This window comes from Embiotoca jacksoni, unplaced genomic scaffold, assembly GCF_022577435.1.
Source record: "Embiotoca jacksoni isolate LCO1_2020_lvr unplaced genomic scaffold, fEmbJac1.0.p SCAF_6, whole genome shotgun sequence".
In the NCBI taxonomy this organism is placed as follows: domain Eukaryota; kingdom Metazoa; phylum Chordata; class Actinopteri; family Embiotocidae; genus Embiotoca; species Embiotoca jacksoni.
The window spans coordinates 1897274-1919651 of NW_027185414.1; the positions used below are offsets into that span (position 1 = coordinate 1897274).

The 22378-nt window shown below is 41.6% G+C and overlaps 1 protein-coding gene across 2 annotated transcripts; it reads right to left on the bottom strand.

The window, feature by feature from the left end:
- Positions 1-1097: 1097 nt before the first annotated feature.
- LOC138212810 (adhesion G-protein coupled receptor G5-like) lies at positions 1098-20792 on the bottom strand. Of its 2 annotated transcripts, none has more exons than XM_069173387.1 (15): positions 20436-20792; positions 12092-12164; positions 10887-11152; positions 9472-9658; positions 8925-8970; positions 8528-8633; positions 7201-7323; positions 6954-7079; positions 5707-5749; positions 5495-5601; positions 5228-5343; positions 4865-5127; positions 4673-4772; positions 4204-4478; positions 1098-2931 (listed from the first exon to the last, which is right to left on the bottom strand). In XM_069173387.1, exons 2-15 carry the CDS (start codon positions 12153-12155, stop codon positions 2804-2806), a joined length of 1950 nt encoding a protein of 649 aa, XP_069029488.1. In that variant the 5' UTR covers positions 12156-12164; positions 20436-20792; the 3' UTR covers positions 1098-2803. The 2 variants fall into 2 exon arrangements, with proteins under 2 accessions (XP_069029488.1, XP_069029490.1); XM_069173389.1 differs by lacking the exon at positions 20436-20792 and adding an exon at positions 12774-12845.
- Between the last annotated feature and the right edge of the window lie 1586 nt (positions 20793-22378).

The following is a 22378-nucleotide window of genomic DNA, read 5'->3' on the forward strand; positions in this document are numbered from 1 at the left end:
TATTAATGTTGGGATACCCAAAAAAAAAAAAAGATAATACATGATAAATCTGCCACCTATAATAATTTGACCTAATATTGTCATTATGAGCTGATGTATCACCTCCCTGTTCCCTGTAATATATATTAAGACTGAGCTGCTGGTGTGTGAAGAACAGACATGCAATTAGAGCGGCCCTGTGAGAGCTGTGGGCCCCTACATACGTATGTGCTATCATCGTGTGAATGTGTCGGGTAAGGTGACACAGATGTGACAGCAAAAAATGCCCCAAACTATGGGGCACCAGCTTTACAAGTTAATTACTTGGCTGGCTTTACCGGCATATATGATCGTAAACTCAAAATGTGAGACCATTTAGGTTTCAAGGAAAAATGATTGGCATTTTGACTTTTATAAACTAAAAATTACACTAATATCAAATATAGATACATCTTTTTTCAACTAGATTTTGGAACAGGATCTCCGAGGATAGTCATACCGCGGTTAATGTTCTCCCGTGGTGAACATTTCTAACAAATCTGCAATAATAGAAATTTTGTCGACCCACATTACATACAGTAAACCTGAACGTTTTGGAGCCCTGCATAGCTGCCCTTTTAATCCATCCTTGAATCTGTCCTTTGGTGATAAAAAGTGGAAGGTAATGAAGGAGAATATTAAAATAGGATAAAACAAAGCCATATTATTTTAGCTGCAGTATTACATATATGCTATCTATATCATGTATTTTAATAAGAAAGATCCATTTTATTATGTAACTCTATTATTTGAGTTTAGAGGGGCCATTAAATCATATAATTAACACACTGAGGATGACACAATAAAGACACAAGGTTCCGTGCATCTTTGGAAACCGACCAATCAGAGCCACCATGGCAGAAATAAAGAAACAAAAACAGGTGTGGCAGAATTTAAACGGCAAAAAAGCAGCAAGAGATCAACAAATCTGAAAGCTCAAGGGAGGAAGCACAGGCACAGATAAGAGGGAGGGACCAGGAAAACAGCAAGAGCTAAATGTGCTTACTGTGCACTGCTACACACACACACACACACACACACACACACACACACACACACACAGAGATACGCAGTCACTGTTTCTTTTTTAACCAAACGATTTTTATTAAAACTCTGTACGTACATCAAAAATAGTTCATATATACACAATAATTCGAGTGACATAAGGTTTTACTTTAGAAAATAAAGGTGCAACCGTCACAGTATGTACAAACTCTCCATGTTCCCCGTGACCAACTTTTCATTATCTGTCAGGGAGTTCTCTGTTTCTCACTGTCGCTCATGTGGGAACCGTTCAGGTTTTTGGTTCCTCTATAATGCTGGAAGGTCTCCGCCTGACTGTGTGAAATGCCCCGAGATGATTAATGTTGCGATTTAATGCGACATTATTGAATTGAATTGAAATTATACTTTGAGTTCTACTGGACATGAAAGAAACATCCCTTCATTAAATGCATTTTTGGTCCATTTTGAGGATGAACACCTGCAAATTAAATTCTGGTCGAAATCTAATAAAAGTCTGAATTCGTTCAGGAAAAACAAAACAAAACAAAACAAAACATGAAGTCACTCTGGAGGCATTGATTACAAAACACTATTATTTTATAATGCTTACATCTTGTGTATGAAAAGTCTTCCATGATGCACATAAAAACAACACAAACAACAACTCACTGAGGTTCTATAATTACATGTTTTAACAGACTGAAAATCTAAAGTGCTATTTAATAAAAACATCATAAAAATAAATCAGCTATGAAAAAGTACAAGTTTAAATATAAAGCTTATCTAAGGTTGAAGGAGCTCTTCAATAATAACATTTTTTTCTTTATACACAATATATAAATCACAGCACAGTAACCTGCAATCATTTCACTTCCCCATGTTTCCCTTTCTGGAAATAAAGCTTATCTTCATCCCCAATTTATGATTCTGAATCTCAAATAAATTATTTCTATAACTAGAGCCAGTCTAGATATTCTGCAAATACAGGCTCCAGGCGAGTATCACGTGTCCCTGAGTGATTCTTATTCACTGGCCCAGAGAAGAAGACTCATGTCATCAAGTATCTTTTTCACCTGACCTGGCTGCTAACTGGAGTTTACCCACACCAGGCTGGTTAAAATGCTCCCAGCAAGGTTTATTTACATGTTATATTTGTTTAATCTCTATCCAAATGTAACTGAGACAACTGTGAGTTTACATGTCTGGAATGAAATAGAAATCCTCATTTGACCGCATTGTTCTTCCTCTTCACCTCATGAGATGATTAATGAACACAACCCACCATTCGGTGATCTAACTAACACTGATTGGTTCATGCATAAACAGATCATTGAATTTGAGAAGATCCAGCCAATAGATGGGAGTTATGGAGGGAATGCTGACTCATCAGTTCATCACCATCATCGCCACCTCTGCAGTAACACAGAGCGCGAGCTGCAGAGAGCAGGTCCAAACTGATAGTAGACCAGCAGGTGTTTGTGGATTCAGCTCCGTGTGATTGTGTTTACCAATAAAGCAGACCTGGGATGTTTACTAACAGAGGAGGAGGAGGAGTGTGGAGAGCTCGCTCACTGCTCGTCGGCGCTGTCACTCATATTTCCCAGCGGTTCCCAAACCTGACCACAGAATTATATCAGAGCAGTGAAGCTGGAGTGTCTCGGTCGGCGGTGGAGCGATCCTGTCCATTGAGACGTTTACCTTGGTTCGAAGACAAGTTTGACCGCTGCAGCTTTGATTCTGTCCCTGTTCTCTGTCCCACACCTTTTTTGGTTTTGTCCACTTATCTCCTCTCCGAAGCCTGCAGCATGTGCTGCCTGGTTGATCCGGAGCTGGTGCTGCCGAGGGGAGAGCCACCGGCCTGTTTCCGCATCCAGTCCAGCATGCAGAACCGCAGCATGAGGAGGAAACCTGGAGGACGGACCACAGCCAACATTCAGTCACTCATTATCTCTGCTCATTTCTCCATTTCAGAATCAACGCGACAAAAGCCTGTGTAATATACAGTATATATGTGGCTTTACTGCATGTCATCACAGTCGATGTATGATTTTCAAACCAAATGATGCTGCACTATAAGGAGCTGAAAGCTATATGATGGATCTATTCCATTGTCTTTAATAGACGTTGGGATGTGACATGACATTGGTTGGTGCATCATAACATGCTTCAAGGAAGTCTGTTGCACAAAGACTGTGAACACTTCAGCTAGATTTTAGTTTTTAAAATCCTTCCTGTCTCTGATCACTGGTTTAAGCTGCAAGTGTCCAAGTTAAAAGCCGGTTTTAGGTTAGGTTAGGTAGTTACTTTATTAATCCCCGAGGGGACATTTTTGTTGCTGCTTATCACTTAAAGCTTGGTTCAACATGTTTCATAGGATTAAGTTTGTTATCTACACACTATTCGCCAGTGCCTGGATATACAGTTGGTTTACTTTATTCAACTATTCTTTGCTCATAAGTTCTTCAGGGAAAAGAGACAACTTAATGTCTATTCACTGAATCTCTGAAGATACTGTTAAAGTTGTAGGAAACAGGCTTTAGGTCGATTTAATGGATACTATAGGTAGGCAGGTCGGTAGATCGGTCAGTAGATCGGTCGGTAGGTAGGTAGGTAGGTAGGTAGGTAGGTAGGGGTAGGTAGGTAGGTCAAATTTAGATAGATAGATAAATAAATATTAAACTGTCAGTTGAAATAGAAAATTATCTTTCTGACCAATGTGCAGTAAACATAGAGTTAATAAAATGAGTGTTTGGATCTGAATCAAAAACAAATGTGGTACATGTGAGAGGAAGCAGCTTTGCTACTGATAGGCGCCAGTAACAGAAGGCCTTGATTAAATACGGCCATTGTCTCATTCCCACACTGATACAATGGACTACTGGCTCCAAATACACACGCACCAATGTCTGAGCCAACAATGAACATACCTCTGTCCAAAGACTGAGAAATACCCGTGAAGGTGTTAATAATGCTGGAAAACTCTAATACACAAGTCATTTCCATTCATAGATTGGTGTGCTTACTTAGGAGAAAATATTATTTCAATTCTGAAAGTATCAAATAATGCATAGAAATTCGATCTAGTTCTAAAAGCGTTCTCACATGTTTCCTTCTAAATGATAACAAAAATACTAATTAGTTGCAAACACAAGTATTTTCAACTGGCTGTCCACCACAGACCTTGAAAGGCATTCAGGATGCAGGAGAGGAAGAGGATGAAGTCAGAGAGGGGTTCAAAGTCCAGGAAGGTCAGACCCCAAGTGGTCCCGAAGAGACAGCTGAGGCCCCAGATGCTGAGGAAGGCCACACGGTTCTGCCTCCACTCGTCCCGGATGCGGATCTTTTTGTAGACCAGGAAGAGCATCACGAAGCCCGACAACACCATGATGGTCAGGATCGTCATGTTGGTGAAATAGTGAGCCAGCATGGCCTTATGGGTAACTTTCATCCAGCACCTGGAAAAGCAAAATACTCTCAAATAATCCCCAAAAGAGACAAATCATCCCAAAAATCTGAAGTGTTTTGCTACTGAGGCGGTTAAACACTGTGATTTACAGCTGTTGCTTTCAATTCTTAACTATCCAGACATGACTGCACATGTTTCACCACAGCAGTCCAATGATCTGAGATCAGTTGAGGGGAAGCTTACATGCGATAAGGATTGGAGATGTCATCGCTCTGCACCACCTCTCTCAGTCCATAAATATCACCGACTGAAACCAGAATGATAACAGGAACGACAGGGACCACTGGAAAAGAAAAAAAATCAGGAGTCACACACACACACACACCTTAATGAGCCAATAGATGCATTCTCAGAAATATTACTTCACACACTCACCGAAGCCGACCAGGTTCCAGATGTAGGGCTCTGGGGAGAGGCTGAACACCATGTAGACCAACCAGAAGGTGTGGAACACCTCTATACCCATCCAGGTGAGGGAGCTGAGCAGGGCGTAGTGGAGGGCCGGCCCCACCCAAGCACACATAATCTCCCCTCCCACGTTGGCCAGGACCCCCGTGAAAAAAAAGAGCAGGCTGAGGAGGGCCAGGGACCCGGCTAAGCCCATGTGGATGGGGATGGACTGCTCATCAGATCGCCTCCTGGAGGAGGAAGGAAAGGAAATGAGGAGGGGACATTATCATATATATGTGTGTGTGTGTGTGTGTAATAGACTATATGAACCCTCAACAGTAGTTTTACCTTTTCCTGCAGAGAAAAATAATGAGAACGACGCAGCTGATCAGCGATATGGCACAGCCCAGATATGTAATGACAGTGAGCGCCAGAAGGTGGCGCACTGGTCGAGGCTTCAGTTGCTGTTGGAGGACAAAGTGAAATGAGTCCGATCAACTGTCTAGATTTCTATTTCTATGTATTTCCTGCGTGACAGTTTCATTCCTGTTACTTTGTGTCTGTTGTTTGTTTACTGAATGTAAAACAGAGCGGTGTGTCTGCTGCAGGACTCACCACCAGCACGGTGAAGTAAGTCAGATGGTTACACAGGCACTCGGTGTGGTTCGCTCCTCCCTGCCGAGTCTCACATCCATCCACCAACCAGTTCACCTGCCAAGGATCTGCACAGAAAACACCGACTTCAACATCATATCTGGGATTTCAGATACATAAACAGGGAAATACGAAGGAAATCGTTTACAGTCTTGATTCTAAACAGTACCAACCTTCCCTGGTGTCCCAAGAAACACATTTCCTTGAATACATTTTCTGTAATAAAGAGAAGAGACACATGATTTCCAATCATTTTCAAATAAAATGCTGCACGTATTTTCGTCAGATCAAAGTTCTGTGTGCTTTCATTTCGTCGTGATGGACACTGCTGTTTGTAAACTGAGGGATTCATGACCTGCTTCCGACGTGCAAACTCTGGTGTGCTTTGTGTCCCCATAACCCAACATAGTGTGGTGTGTGTCACTGTGTGGTAAGAATACAGCCGCTGGACGCTGGTTTTATGTGCTGTTGTGTGAACTGCAGAGAAGAAGCAACCGCCGGTCTTCAAGACGTATAGCGCACAATCTGTTTTTGCAAGACGTGAAGGAAGATGAAAAAACCCGACGTGGTTTCTGTGTGTTCTTTGTCACCGAGCAGGCGTCATGAAACCGAAGAGGAAAATAATCATTTCTTCAGACAACATCTGCAGAAAACCACATTCAAGAGCCTGTTTGTTGCTTGACATCTATAGAACACACTGTGGTGAACATGCTGGCTTAATGTTTTCAACACTTGCAGTATGTGGACCAGCTTTATTACTAGACCAATGCGTGTTGCCTTGTGCCCTTCATCAGGGTCAACATGATGACGTTTTGACCTCTGTACATTCTCTTTCCTCCCCGTGCAGCTTGGCAGAAGGTAAAGTTGTGGCAGAACCTTGTATTTGTTCCACAGTTCTGTTCAGTGCTGTGGCAGCGGTGGGCAGTGATTTGCCTAAAAATGCACTTTCATGCAATTTTGGACTGTTGACATCACAATACTTATTTAAAAATGCACTGTCTACCATAAAAGAATGATAGATCACCAATAAGTGGTAAAATAAGATTATAATTAGCTTTATTGGTTTAAGTGCTGTGAATATTACAATAAAAGGGAAAACCATGGGTACAGGGAGCGTTTCAGTTTCACGGAACCAGTCCAGGCTCAAAACATGTTACTCTAGGTCATAAAAACAATACGTCTCTATGGCAACTAAGAAACTAAGGACCACCAAATATTTAAGCGTAAATTAGTCGACCATACTTTACTGTAAGTAGCGCCAAGTACTTGCTTAACTTTAGATTAGAGACCTCGAATGTTCAGCTGGCATGATTTTAAAGTGTATCTAAAAAGAACCCTTGAAAGTAAAGCTTTAGACAATATAACATGGGCAGTGATCATTATTGGACAGATTAAAGGCCACTAAGGTACAATAACTTACAGGTATGACATCATGGTGAAAGCCAATCCTAATTGGCTCAGACAGATCCTTGATGACCTCGTTGGCCTTGTTCCCCACAGTGATTCCCACCACATTGTTGAGAGTCCATGTTTCATTGTTGCCCACCTGGAACGGACACACGCTTCAGTACCTTCCTCTCATGTAACACAGCCCATAGAGCTACACACAGGGGAACTGTGCAGGTCGACGGTTGTCAGTGCTGACTGAGAGCGAACAGAAGCCTCACCTGGAACATGGAGTTGTTTGTGAAGAAAGACAACACCACTTTGCTCTTCGGTTTGGCAGCGTGTTTTAAAGCAGGCGGGAGATGGACGGTGGTTGTGGACTCTGAAGATTCACCTGCAGTTGTCTGGAAAACACAACACGCAAACGTTTCACAGCTACAGATGGAGCACGGTCGTTTGGGTACATTTACTTTCATATTACATGAAAAGTCAGCTGCTGGCCATCAACTGGCTGCTGAATTCTGTATTATTCTGAAGATGATGAGACGTTTTCAAAGTTCGAGCGACACCAACGACACCAATTCGTGCCCCTGCGCAGCTCTGCTTGTGAGCGTGAATCACCCCCCCCCCCCCTGCCCACCCAGTGTACACAGTCGTAATGAGTAGATGTGTGTGTAGATTGCAGGGTATTTACACAAATGGGTCTATTTTAAGGTAGTTCGGAGGACTAATGTCAGCTTTCAATATCCATCCTCTACTTGTCAGTAAAACGCCGCCATCATTCACATTCATGTGGCTGACCTCTCACCTATTTCTCTAAGCTAAACCACTACACCACTACACCACTACACCACTACACCACTGCCCTCAGCTCGAATGAAAGCTCTCCGGGTTGTTTAAAAACGTGCCACAAAGGAAGCCCCTGATTAAAAATGGATGCCCACGGTCGCAGATGGGAAGCAGCCTCCTTGCTGAAGTGGAGATACTACTGAGAAATGATCATAGTCATTACTCTGTCATGCAACTCTTCGTGACAACACTGCTGTGCGAGATAGAAAAAGAATCTTCGACTGTCCCTCCAGCAGGAGTAATGTGCAAAACCAGGAAGTGAATTAATATCTGCAGATGATACGGCTGAGTTGAGTTGATTTTGTCACACAGATGTATTTCACTTTGTCTCAAGAGGTTTTTGTTCTGAATCAGCACATCAAAACATGACTAATATAAAACCTGTGTGGTCTAATTATTACTCCACGACTGGGGATTGTAAAAGTCTAATGGGCATTTTATGTTAAATGAGGATATTTATCTAGTTGATCAAGGTGGATTCAATCGGCGCAGGTCTTTGTCATTTCTTTGTGTTTGTGTCATTTCAAATTGTGTCATAGTTATTGCTGTGTTTACTGTTTTACTTGTGTAAAACACAGAGGTCAAGGAAATAGAAATATAGAAGATCTATATAAATATATTCATCTAAAACCAAGTTGATTTTGGTCTGTTAATGTTTTTTGTTGGTAATTTAATACAAATTAAATTTTTAACATGGAATTGAGCTGTAGTATCTTTGTGAATGTGAAAATGAATCTGTTTTCGCTGTGTTTGTCTTACAGGTGATGTGACGTTGTAGCCTCCGAGGTCTTCCTTCAACTCCACCTCGGATCTGTGAGCGCAGGGATGTTTGATGTTCTGGGACTTCAACGTGGTCTCTTGGGGTCTGGACACAGACATCAACACACACCACCATCATTTTAAGTTGAAAACCCTGGTTGCAGATATCCATATCAAAAAGAGCAACTGTATTTTTGTAACTCCCTCCCCAACACAGTTTGTAGCTCAGCTTCCTGTTTGTAGGCAAACTTTGCGAGGGTGATTATGTGAAACTTCACAGCAGTGGTCTCAGCAATGAAGACAAAGACATATGAGGAAGGGTGTTGTCAGAAACACCCGTCATGACACTTCTACAGTAAGTGCAAATGTGCTTTTGAAGAAAAACAGAGGAAATTACGTGTTGACGTGGGCGGATCCCTCAGTTGCTTGGTAACATAATGCCACTGGGAAAAAAAAGGAAAAGAAGAGCAGAGTTGTTCACATTTTATACTGAAACAACAAAACTCAACAGAACAAAACAAAAAACTTAAGTTACTTCGACTGACTTAAACACACTCGGCTGAACTGAAGGAAACTGCAAAAATGAAGGTCTTTATGCAGCAGGGGGGGTGATGAATGAACTACATGAAAATGGAAAATGCCTCATGGCAAATAATTGTATTTATATATATAGTGCTTGAAAAAAGGTTGTAATAGATTGGTGTCAGCTAATTCTTTAGAAAAATGATAGATTCAAACATCAGCTGATCAAGATCTTGTCCTGCTCCTCCTTACTGACAAAAGAGGACATCTTGGTACTTTGTGGCAGTGCGGAAATACTGACTTACAGAATAATACAGAAAATCTATTTATGTGCAACTTTCATCTTTCATCATCAACTTTTCATCTTTCCGCTACATATACTAAATGTACAGATGTCCTGTAGATAACATCCGTTCTCTTACTGCAGTTGATGGACTGTCCTCCGAACATGTAGCTGCTGTGTACTTCCGTGGAGAGGTTATCCGTCCAGACTCTTCCTTTGCCGATGCCGTACTGTACGACAGGTGTTTTGGGCCCATAAGACAGATCAGTGCAGCAGGAGTCCTGCAAGCTCGCAGGCCAACACAGAGTCAGGTTCTTCCCTCCAATCTGTACAACAAAACAACAACAAACAACCTCCGTCGATTAAACTAGTGTAGAATATGGAGCGTATGCTGCACACATTTTCAGTTTGTTTCCAAGCTTTCTATTTGGTGAAACAATGACGGAGACATTTCACATGCATGTATTTCAGTATAACATGTGAATATTTCACTTTCAGCGATTATACTAGTTTCCCCCCCCCAAACATTAAGTTGTTAGTTGTGTTTTCACACTTTATACTTCAAACAGGATGTCACATTGACACGTTCTCATATTTAAAAAAGGCAGACAAACGTTGACAAATCACAAATGTGTCATTTAGGGTCATCCACAAAGTGTCAACGCCAAATGTCTTAGTCAAGTTTTCATGAGTCGTTTAGTTGCACGAAGATTAAAAAAAAAAAAAAAAAAAAAAAAAAAAAAAAAATCCTCAAACTGCGCCTTGTAAGAGACTTTTCAAATAACTCACTGAAAGGCTGTTACTGGCCGAGCTTTATTCTTTGGGAAGGCGGCCTTGTGGGAGGTGAGCGATTCTCTCCTGTAACATTATCCGTACTTAGCCGCAGCCACTGTGAAGCGCATGCCGGCAGCGCTGATTTAAGTCCGAGTCTAGAATAACAGCTATCCAAATGTTGTCAACCTGGTTCACTGACCCAGAAAAGGAAATAAAGGCCCGGTTCACGCAGACTTTTTCAAAGAAGCACTTAGCAACTTTGCGAACACACCTTAACATCTTTCTATAGAGGAGAGTTTCCCCTCTAGTGAAAAGGCACACCTCCCTCTGCTCTGCTCTGCTCTGCTGTGTTCAGCAGTGACAGACAGGATGTGTGCTGCGTGAGACAAGAACGAGGAAAGGTATTCTGCCAGTTCTACTTTTCTCTCTAAATGATCATTTTACATGTAAATATAGCTGAAATCACAGCAGTGCCATTGTCTTTAAATTATGTGTACGGCGAGAAGTTAGAAAATCTCAATCTGAGCGGTGCACAGGCCGGAAATGTTTTTAAAGTGACCGCTGGTTAATGACTTCTGTTTTAATCACCATTTCACACTCGTCCGTCTGTCTGACAACACACACAAATATTTAAATGAGAACTGCTTTATTGAGAATTCGGCTGCATTAAAATACAGTATGTGAGCACAGAGATAAAGAGAGAAGTAAATGGAGCAGGTGTTGAAATGGCGCCATGATATGCAGAGTTGCTTTTTCAACACAGCGAGAAGAAATCCGTACCTGCAGCTTCAACTGGTCCAGCAGCGGCTCCCAGTACAGACAGAAGTCACTGTCCTCCTGGGAATCCAGTCCAAGTTGTTTGAAGGGGAGCACTTCCTCTCTCTGACACTGAGATGTGATCTTCCCACTGATGGACAGAGAGCTCTCATTGGCTAAAATGGTGATGGCATCACAGCCCGTGGAGAGGTTGAGGTTCAGGCTCAGGGGGCCCCGACCATGATACCAGGTGCCACAAAACTCCAAGTACAGGTCATTGTCACATGAACCTGTTGAAACACAACACGTGAATAAGAGTTACGGATGCATATTGTAATAATACAACACAAATAAAGCCACAGACATGAGTGAGAACAGACTATAAAAAAATATTTAGCATAAAAAAAATGTTTTTTGTAACCACATTTTCAACTAATGCTCGTTGAGATTTTGTGAATTTGTTTTGTAAAATGATGCTCAGAAAATAGTCTGTTTTAAACCGGTATGTAATTTTAACTTGGAAAAAAAACAAAAAAACATGAAAAATGCCTGAATTAGTTGGAAGTGTTGCTCAATTTGTTTTGTTGCAATAGTTTGTTTTTCAAAGTATTTGGTCGTAAAGTTAATACTTTATTTATGGCATAAATACCTTGAAATATTGTGGTATTATTTTAGGGCCCCTACTTTGGTTCGAATTTTGTGTTTAAATTACGAGTGCTGAATTTGACTAACACCTCAAGATGTTATGTATATGAGTAACACTTGTTTTCACAGGAGTTTCACACTTTTCTGCTTTACGTTTGCAGGCTGCTTGTGTAGCGTGCAACTTAAAACCACACATAGGACTCATAACCTCAAACGTTTATGGACCCATTTAGTCTGCCTTGTTTCAAGAAACTGACCCCGAAACAACTGTTTTGAACAAGTGAAAGTGCATTCGTGGCAAATGCGATCTTCCTCATGTGTCGGCAAAATACTGCGCTTTTAATTCTTGAGGCACTTCAGTTGCCGGATGCCCGCAAACAGAAGTTACACACACATGTACTCAGTAAATGCCCCAAAATCGAATCATCTCCTCGATGAAGGAAACCTGTTTGAGGTTTCTGTCTCTACACATGACAGCACACAGTATAATGTACCACATACAGAGAGAAGCGCGATGGGGCTACAGCGTGAACTCAGTTACTAATGAACAGATGAACATAAGGATAGAAGTGTGGTGATCTTACCAGGGGAGAGGAGGACGATGAAGAAGAACACGGTCCTCAGCTGATCTGCCGGTCGGGGCTCCATCGCTAACAACTATCAGAGAGAAACACACAGTGTGAAGTGCAGCTGAAAAGAGGAGCAAATCAATCATTTATTTCTGCATATGCAAGGAGAACGACTGTTCAGCAAATCGGAGACCCCACAACAGAAAGAAGCTGCTGATAGGGTCAAATTAAAATGCACAGTGTGCATGTGGTTTATAACCCTACAAGGCAAATTATAACAATACGCAAGCATATCTTTTACATTCTTTGAATGTGCAGACACGCATCCGAAATAAAACAAAAAGACCCAGGTTTTTTTTAATGATACTATTCTTACCCAGATTCCTGGTTCTTTATCTACACCCTCATATCAATGAGTACCAATGAGCTCAGGCTCAAAATACACACAGGGACCCTTAGAGGCTCTTATCAATGGAAACAGTCTTCCCCTTTAAACTGGCATGTACACAGAATTCACTGGACCAGCGGATAGCTGGTGTCGCCTGTTTCAACACTGCAGAATGGAGTTCCCTTAAAAAGAACACTTTGCATCACATTAGAGAATTGTGAGTGTTTCCAGACAGACATGTGTCAATTAACCACAAACACATATTTTTGTCATTTTCAATTTCATTTCTTCCCACACAGTTTCCCTCACACATGTTTTCAAAGGTCTACTTGTTGCCGCGTGATACCAGACTCCTCAGATGCTGCAGATGCTGGGTTTTAGGAGGGGAAACGGAAGAGTTGCGGTTCTCCTCGACATCAAAAAGACTGACAGATACAGAGACAGATACAGACAGAGAGAGACAGATAGACAGAGACAGACAGACCGAGACACAGACAGACAGACAGACAGACAGACAGACAGACAGGACAAGAGACAGAGCCCGAGACAGAAACAGACAGACAGCCGGACAGACAGAAACAGACAGAGAGAGACAGATAGGCAGAGACAGACAGAGAGAGACAGATAGACAGACAGACCGAGACACAGACAGAGAGAGACAGACAGACAGACAGACAGAGACACAGACAGACAGACAGACAGACAGAAAAAGAGACAAAGCCAGAGCCAGAAACAGACAGTCAGACAGACAGACAGAGACATAGACACAGACAAAGAGACAGAGCCAGAGAAACAGACAGACAGCCGGACAGACAGAGACAGACAGACAGATAGATAGATATCAAACTGCACAGGCTGGAGGGTCAGTTGGTTATTTATAACTTATGTATGCTGAAACACACAACTGATACTCCAGACAGGCTTATAACACACACACACACACACACACACACACACACACACACACACACACACACACACACACAGTTTAAAACAATACCTTTTTCTCTCATATGACACCGCAGCAGATGCTGATAGCACGCATTTGATTTAAAAGGTTTATAATTCCCGAGCCAGCGGCGCTAACATTCATCCCCCTGGGAAATATCTCCTTCACTAGCCTTCAGTCGGGATGACATGACAGCAAGTTAATCTTTTAACAAACTGTCTGGAAACTCCTGCAGCAAAACGCTCATTAAGGTCTTCATGTAGAGGCTCAGTAGGATTTCAAACAGACACTGTACAAACTGTATTTGATCTTTGTTTGGTGGAATGCTGCATTTGATATTGAAGTCGTTGAGTTAATGAACCCCAACTGGTATTAACATTTTACAGCCAGACTCATAATTTAACACTGGCTACATTTGCCTGACTGTAAGATCAGATATTCACAAATCTATTTTACAATATTGGCACAAATATGTGATTTAAAAAAATAATAATAATAATTCTGGCACTGACAGTATGTACTTCTATCCAACCAGAAGTGAGTAAGTTTAACATTATGTTAATATGTTGTTCTGAAATGTGTTTAAATATCTTGGTGGCAAAATAGCATCACAAACGTCTAAACATCACAACTGAAGTGATGTTTTGATTTAACGCATGACAAAAGAGTGTGAAGGATATTTAAACATTCACAAATTCCCTTTATAAAATACAGTAGTGTACGTTCATATGCATATTATTTTTGACAATATTAGTGTGTTTTCACATGGTATGAAAACATTATTCTTCTAACTGGACTAGAAACCTGGAGGACATTATTAATTATTTATTACTAATAAATAATAATAATTATTATTATTACTACTGCATCGAACTAGATGACAGTGGGACTGAATTCAGAGTCGGTTCAAGCTGGTGGTCGAAAATGCTTCTCGACACCTATAAACACTATCAGTCTGCATTATACAGGGAATTTAGTTTCTCTGTGATGAATTATGAATTGTGACTTCTCCATCTTCTAAATTATGAATTGATATAATGTCCTGCATTTAAACCGGGTTTAATCCTTAATCCTGGTTTAGGACGAATCTGATTGGTTGGGCTCATTCAAACAAGACCTTCACAATAAGCCAAGTGCTGTTCAGACCTCCGTTCACCCAACAGCTGACAACCTCTATCTGGTTTAAGAAAGCAATTAGGCCAAATACAGGATTAAAGGTCTCCCTGTTTATCACCTGTTTACACAGAGGATTATTAGAGCCCGAGCACCGATGGTGCGAAAGCCCTTTTGTTATTTAAGGATATTTTTCTTTTTCTCGTTCCTTATTATTATTCTTTTCAAATTGATTTTCCTTTTTGGAGTCTTTATCATATTCAAAAACTCATGAAAGTGTAAACACATATGTCTCCCGGCGAAAGATGTTGTATTCTCCTGGAGTCGCGAGTGGACGTGGCCAAGCGGCTCGAGAGCGCCCCCTACAGAGATGCCCCGGCGGCCACATTTAATGTGGCAAAGTTTGACGTCTCGCCGTGACACAGGAAGTTGATGTTTAAGGTCAAAGGATGGTTGAAACATCACGAAACGTGTCACACACATCCGGCGTGGTGAGACGATACATCGGATGTGTTTTGCGAGTGGTCGTGGCCCCCTAAACTTCAGCTCCGGCACCTAGTTTAACCTACTTGCACCAAATCTGTTGGACTTGTGCATCACACTGAGATGGACCGAAAAGTGTCTCGGCATCATGAATTTGTTTTCGTGGATCGGTGACCGGGTCGTGGCGGCCATTTTGAGCGTCTCGCCATGAACCGGCAACTGACTGTAACTTTTATGAACATCTTCCTCAAACATTACATCTTTGATAGCAGTCCCGCCCTGAAGACACCTGATAGTAATATTTCGTAGCGCCCCCTGCTGGAGACAGGAAACGAGACAAAAATAGCAACTTTAAGCGGGGATATGTGATCCCTCGTGCGCTGCACGTTGGAGAGACGGCTTCGGGGAGGCGGCGCACAGAGTGCAGTTTTAATTGGTATTTATATTTGCCAGTTTTATGTCCACTTAAATTAATAAATTTGACACTGAGGAGCCTGGATGGCCGTCTGATCTTTATTCAAGCCGAGATAAGCAACATACAATAATTGTAAGCAGAGTTTCCTATTATACATTTTCTATTTGAACACGATGACTAAAGTCTGTTTGCATCGGAGTCAATCAGTACACCAAAGCTGCATAAAAGATGCACAAACAGAGATCAGAAATATGACTGTATATTCTGGAGAGAGTCAGCTTTAACTTATTTAGTGATATTACGTCTTCTTATAGCATTGTTGTACACCTATAAGCACATCATAAACACCACAGATTACTTCTCACATCAGTAAAATACACATCGATATGTCAAACTGAAACCTCGATTTCGCATGATGACTTTGTGGTTTTGGCATTTCCCTTTTCTTATAATGAAGTAAGACATGAAGGCCGTTTTCACACCTGAAAGAGAAGCTTGATCTGAACTAAGATTTGTGTTATTTCCCACCATGTTCAGGATGAGACAGCTCTTCATAGAATAGGGGATCGCCACATTTTACTTCATAACTAATTGCCATACAAATAATTTAAATGAATGATTAGTCATCTTTTCCTTGTCATTTTATGCCAAAATTGTTGAACTGGCCTCATCATAGTTCAATAGTGGATTACACTCTCAGGAAGAAAGAGCCATTTGTTGATATTGAACATTGAAAATATAAATAAAATCAACATTTCTGTTTGCCTTTTAGGCTTTTTAAACACAAATTTCACAGCTCAGATATGACATAAATATCAACTTAAATATATATAGCCCGTTAGTGAAATATATAAAGAATCTACTGAAAATGACAGGTACCAATAATCCAAGTAACAAATGTAGTATGTTGGTATTCATTTTCCACTGTCCCACTGTCATTAAACTACAGCAGAAGAAGAGGCAACAGGATGACGTCATTAAAAACACAAAAAGCACCAGTAAAACACGGAAGTCTGACATTTGTGTCTTTCAACAGACGAATGGACACGATTCTGTCAGCTTCAACTATTTCAATCAGGCCATTATGGAATAATTATGACAGGCCTGGTATAGATAATAGTCGGACTGAATGTCTTCACAGACTAATCGGACATAACGCCACACATGCTTGGACCGATGCCCACATTGGCTGCATTCAGACAAAAACGGGAGGTTTGGGGATGAAGCGATGGCTCAACAACAAGACTCTACAACAGTCACTCTGCATCACGCGCGCCACTAATGTGTAACTCACTTCAGCATCTCTGACTGCAGGGGGGGGGACAGTGAACTAGTGTCCCGCCACTCGAAGACGGCTCGTGTGGACACAGTGGAAAGCTCAGTTCTCCACACACAGTTGAGAAAAGGCGAAAATACACCCGCAGTACACACAAAACCCTTTTATGTGAGTGTGTGTGTGTGTGTGTGTGTGTGTGTGTGTGTGTGTGCAAATGCCTGCCCTATATTGAAAGTCTGTAATGCCACACCTGTAGAGTCAACAGCAGCTCATTTTTCTTCATAGTGTACAAATTGTTTGTGTACGATGTACATTTATAATACAAACAAAAACAAATATTTCCTTTGTATGAGGCTGGAAAAAAGAATATTCATTTACTCGGACTCAGTTCAAACCACCATATTCTCCGTCAATGTTGAAACTTCCTGAATTGGCATGAAATGTAAACTAACCCGTCTCCTCCCACTCACTCTCTATTGTGCCGGCAAGGCGGCCGGGCATCAACTTGGCACAAGAATCCCCCCTTTTCTTTCACTTTCTTTTGTGTGTGTGTGTGTGTGTGTGTGTGTGTGTGTACGGTTGTGAGACGAAGACTGAAACACTGCTCACACACCGGAGACTTTGCGTCGACCTAAAAAGTTTTCAGTACGAAACCAGTACTCATCCTGAAACTGGTCACTTCACTGCACTTGTCACTCACGGGCGCTCCGAGGAAGATGAAGCCCTGAGAAGTGCCTGAGGCAGGCGCCCCAACCCCCCCCCCGTGTTCCAGTAAACCGTGTCCTCCGATTCCCACGTCATATGACTCATTATCGCCCTCACAAATCGTCTTTCACCTCGCAGACTGCAGTCAAAACAACGTGCGACGTGTAGCTACCGTGACAGAGGGAGTCGGGAGTGAGTCGTATTCACGGAGAAGCGCTGGAGCCATTTCAAGATCTACGGTCGCGGAGCATTTTGCGATATCGTGCACCACGTCAGTCCAGGCTGAAATATCTCAACAACTATTGCAGATAATGCCAAGAAATTGAGTTTCCTTTCCTGCCACTTTGTGGTTAACATTTTTGTGTTTGGGTGAAAAGTCTAAACGAGTCCTGAAGAGATGATCTTTGGTTGCCATGGTGTCCAGGTTGTAAAAGCTCATGAGTTTGGAGATCACCAGACTTCTTCTCTGCAGCGGAGTGTTAGTTTGTCATCAAACATGCAAAACTAAGACATTGAACACAGCGAACACAGTTGTTAGCGTTGTCATGGTGATGCTGACGTAGGCGTTTAGTTCTCAGCACCAGAGCCAGACACAGCTACTAGCACGGCGCCCACTTTCTTAAACGACGATGACGACACTGCTGTTGTTTGTAACGGCTTTGTGCTTTCATTTAAAACCCCTGTGATATAACTTGTGACCTATTTTCCGTGCGGCAAAGCAGCTTGAAAACACCACTTGCAGAAGTCAGAGCACCTTTTTAAAGCACCTGAGTTTCCTGTGACTGCGTTTCATGTCTGTGTTTCTAAGTTGCCGTCTGTTCACCGGAAGTCATCAGAATTTCCTTGCGAGGTCTGTCAGTACTTTGCTCGTCTCAGTTTCCTTTGGAATAAATTGTAGCTTGCGTTTTGCATTCAAGGTTCAGCTTGCAAAAAAAATTGGAGGTGATTATTTTGCTACATTTACCGCAGGCCGAGCTGGTAGTTTGGATGTTTGTGCTGCAGCAGCCTTCGGCCTACGTTTACCCGGCTCTTCTACAAGCAGCCGAGCGAAGCGGCAAAGAATGTGCACGGAAGAGCAATCGAAGGAACAAAAGCTGCTCTTTGTTGTCGGGCTTTAGAGCTGAAGTGACAGCGAGCGTGAATGAGGGTCAAAGATCACCGGCTCGTTTGGAGGCTGTTTAAGCCAACGCATGTACACAAAGACACACACACACAACCAGCTCTCACTCTCTGCACCGGACGGACAAAATGAAATTAAACTGACCGTATCAGATCAGGCAAAACACAACACAGCCACATTGAGGAACAATTTACAGGAAATAGTCTCTTCTGGCATTTTCTGCTGAAAGAAAAACACACTGTGTCATCTGCGGTGCGATTTCTCGTTGCTCCAGTGTTGTCGTCTGTCAGCCCAGACAAGATAAGATTTGGGGTTTGTTTTCCTCACTTTACAAGAAGCAACTGGCTTGTTGTGGCTGCTGCTGTCACGTTGATTTACAGCCCAGACGACCGGCGGCTCAGGACTCGACAGGTTAAAGTCACACACACAGGAGCATCCACTGAGAACGCTTTCTGAAAGTGAGACTCATGACATGAAAGTATTCACAGTAATGTTCTTCATCTCCACCGATGCTGCAACGAAGCCCGGCAGAGCTGTGTCAAAGCAGGAATGAGCATCGAAGCCTCTGCGCAGAGAGGTTTGCAGCTGAAGTGGAGGGTTGGATGTTGTATTACTGATGGGGAATGCTCCCGAGGCGACATCTGCGTGAGGGTGCGTACTTTGTGAAAACACCGCGGGGATTCGACGTGCAGCGTTTATGTGCGTGTTGGTGTCTGCTGCGGGGAAATTGGAGGAGCAGGTGGAATGCTGCAGAGCTTTCCTTCGGGACTACGATTAAATCAATACAGCAGCAAACACGCACGCGCACGCACACACACACACACACACACACACACACACACACACACACACACACACACAAAGCCAGTATATCATGAAGCCTGAATCACCCCCAGCGTGGTCCTGGGTGTGGGTCATGAAGTTTATTCAGCCATTACATTACATTTCATTTAGCTGACGCTTTTATCCAAAGCAACTTTCAAAAAGGCATCAAGGACTTTCTTTTCCTCTTTTATAAAATATGAAGTGACAAAGGAGAAGTGGTTTCTACAATGACTCACACGTTCACAGCCATATTTTAGTTTCAAATGCTTTTCTGATCTTCATGTGCTGCTTTTTTCTTTTCTTTTTTTCTTTAACCACTGTTTTCACCGGGGAAATGTTTTAGTCAATTTTTTCACACATCTGTTGTTTTCTTTGCCAGCGAGTGAAGCCTTTTGATTGTGCACCTCTGCACTGGCAGGAAACCACATACTACTGTAAGAGGAGCAGCATGAAGCTGCAAGGTTCCCGCTGCCTGCCGGTCAGCTCAATGAAATGAAATGTAATGTAATGTAATGTAATGTAACGTAATGTAACGTAATGTAATGTAACGTAATGTCTACCTTTCAACACCAAAAACCCAACATCACCTGGTAACACAGGCAGCTTATGAGGATGAAGAAAACAACACACCCGGCCGACCACAACCCTGTGACTGTCAACAATGAATGGATGGAAAAAAAAAAAAAAAAAAAAATTCGAAATACTTTGAAACAAATTCGTGTGAAATGAATGAATAGCCTCATATAATTATTAGGGGGCTTCTGCAATTCAACACGAACAATAAAGGGGTGCAAACTAGGCAAATATAGGATTATTATAGAAAATCAATTCAGAAGCTGAAAACTGCATTTTAACTGACATGCTAATCACATTCATAGGATGGGAGATGAGACCTCTTTATCACGTTATTTGACTGGATAATATAAAAGAAACCATTGTAAAAAAAAAAAGATATAATCAGACAGTGGTCCCGTTTCAAAAGGTCGCTCATGAAAGTGCTCATAAATATCAAACTGCGCTGGTTCTGAAACGTCAGCTTGTTTCTAAAGCAGTAAAACGAGAGATTAGTAGTTTTATAGACTCACCTCGTCTTATCGGACTTTCTGCAGACCAAAAGACTGTCTGATGTTTAAGGCCCGCAGGTAAAACGTTCACCCACTTTTCCACACAAACAGGACTGAGACCAAATAAAACGAAACAGTATCCTGACGTTTCAACACCACGGCGACAACTTGGGATGGTCAAACAAACTCAGTCCTATGAAAGCGCCTCGGGTTGACCAGAGACACAGAGAAAGGGTCAATATCGGTAACGTGTTGCTTTTAAGTCATTCCGGTTGTCTTTAGCACACGAGAGGCAGTTGAAAATGTTATAAAAAAATAGAAAAAAAACCCTGAAGCTCAGACGCCGGGTAGGAGCACTGACTACAGCCGCCGACCGGAGCGCGGTTCACGGGGAAACAGCAGGTCCGCAGCGGTGCTGTCAAAACAGCGTCAATGATGCAAACTATTTCCGGTTACGACTTTCACAATATATGACTACATTAAACTATGTAGCCATAGACTGTATATAAAATCACAAAATTATTGTATGTATTTATAACTTGTCAGATTAGTTTTATCCCCCCCCCCCAAAAAAAAATAATAAAAGTTAAAAAAAAAAATAACTCAGCCCAACCAGTTATTAGGTTTAGGGGGCAAACACTTTTTCACACGGGGCCATGTGGGTTTGGATTTTTTTTGTCTCCCTTAATAATAAAAACCTTCATTTAAAAACTGCATTTTGGGTTTACTTGTGTTATCTTTGACTAATATTTAAAGTTGAAATGTCATTCTGTGGCAAATACCTAATTCTTTTTTTCATAAATTCCTATTTGCGCTCTTATTTTGAAGGCACAGCCTTTTTCCCAGCAGTGTTGTATTTGTTATTCGACACTTGACTCGGCGGTCATAACAGCAAGGTGTTCAACCGTGACTGGAGCTGACCGAGAGCACAACCAGTCCATTCCCTCCCTGAAGACACTCCCAGTCCAAGAAGCAGTCAGACCTTAGTGTTTGTTAAACAAATAAATAATAATTTAATATCACTGTTATTGACGTATAGCCGTTTATCACATTAGGTTTTGCAATAACATGTTGTAATCCTCCTCAAATGTATAACTGGATTCATTTGGATGTTCTGTGCAGGTCTTGTTGGCGCCACATCATTTCCTGGAAAGGCCAAAAATCGATCTGGATGGAAAGCTGTGGGACCAGAACAATTTTAGTTTTGTAAAAATTACATTCCATTAAAATGTATTATAGTTGAGTAACATTTTTTTAAAATTCTAAATCAAAAATAAAATTCTGTTTAATTAAAGAACTGTTTAACCTGCATAATCGTAATTTTATTATTTTTGCAGAAATGGTCAAAAACAGTCATGTTAACATTTTTTTTTAATATATATAAATGTTCTCTTGTCTGAGCATCTGCCTCGACCTCATCTTGACCGAAGCTCCAAGTCAATGAGGCAGGACACAAACAACACATGACATCAGAGTAGTCATTCTTCATATATACACTCTAAAAAGAGAATTTGAGCAGTAGTTGAAGTAACGTAATGTTTTGAATGAGTCTCATTCAGTTTTCTGCTTTAGTGATGGTAGTCTACATTTGTGGACTATATCAACTTAGTATTACACTTCGCACTCTTAACTTACTATTCTTATTTCAGTAAAAACACGTCAGTTAAGTTTTTCTTCGTATTGTACGTCTGGCGTCACGACGTCCACACCTTTTACCAGATTTCCGCTGCCCTCTGTTTCTGTTTGTAAGTGTGGAGGTGACGGTGATAACATGCGCTCTACCTTTCTCTCTTACAGTTCAGTGGTCAGATGGACTCTTTCATGTAGTGTGGCGGCATGCAGCCAAGAAATAGCACATAACACAAACACACACTGGCACATCAACCGATAACTGGCACATTGTGGCTTAATTACCAAACAATATACAGAAAAACAAGATATAGTATTATTAAATTACTTTGTTA

Coding starts and splice junctions, on each gene's coding strand:
- LOC138212810 (XM_069173387.1), bottom strand. CDS start 12,155: ATGGAGCCCCGACCGGCAGATCAGCTGAGGACCGTGTTCTTCTTCATC. Junction 8,971..9,471: donor AGGACAGTCCATCAACTGCA/GTAAGAGAACGG, acceptor TTTTTTTCCCAG/TGGCATTATGTTACCAAGCA. Junction 7,080..7,200: donor CAAACAACTCCATGTTCCAG/GTGAGGCTTCTG, acceptor TGTCCGTTCCAG/GTGGGCAACAATGAAACATG.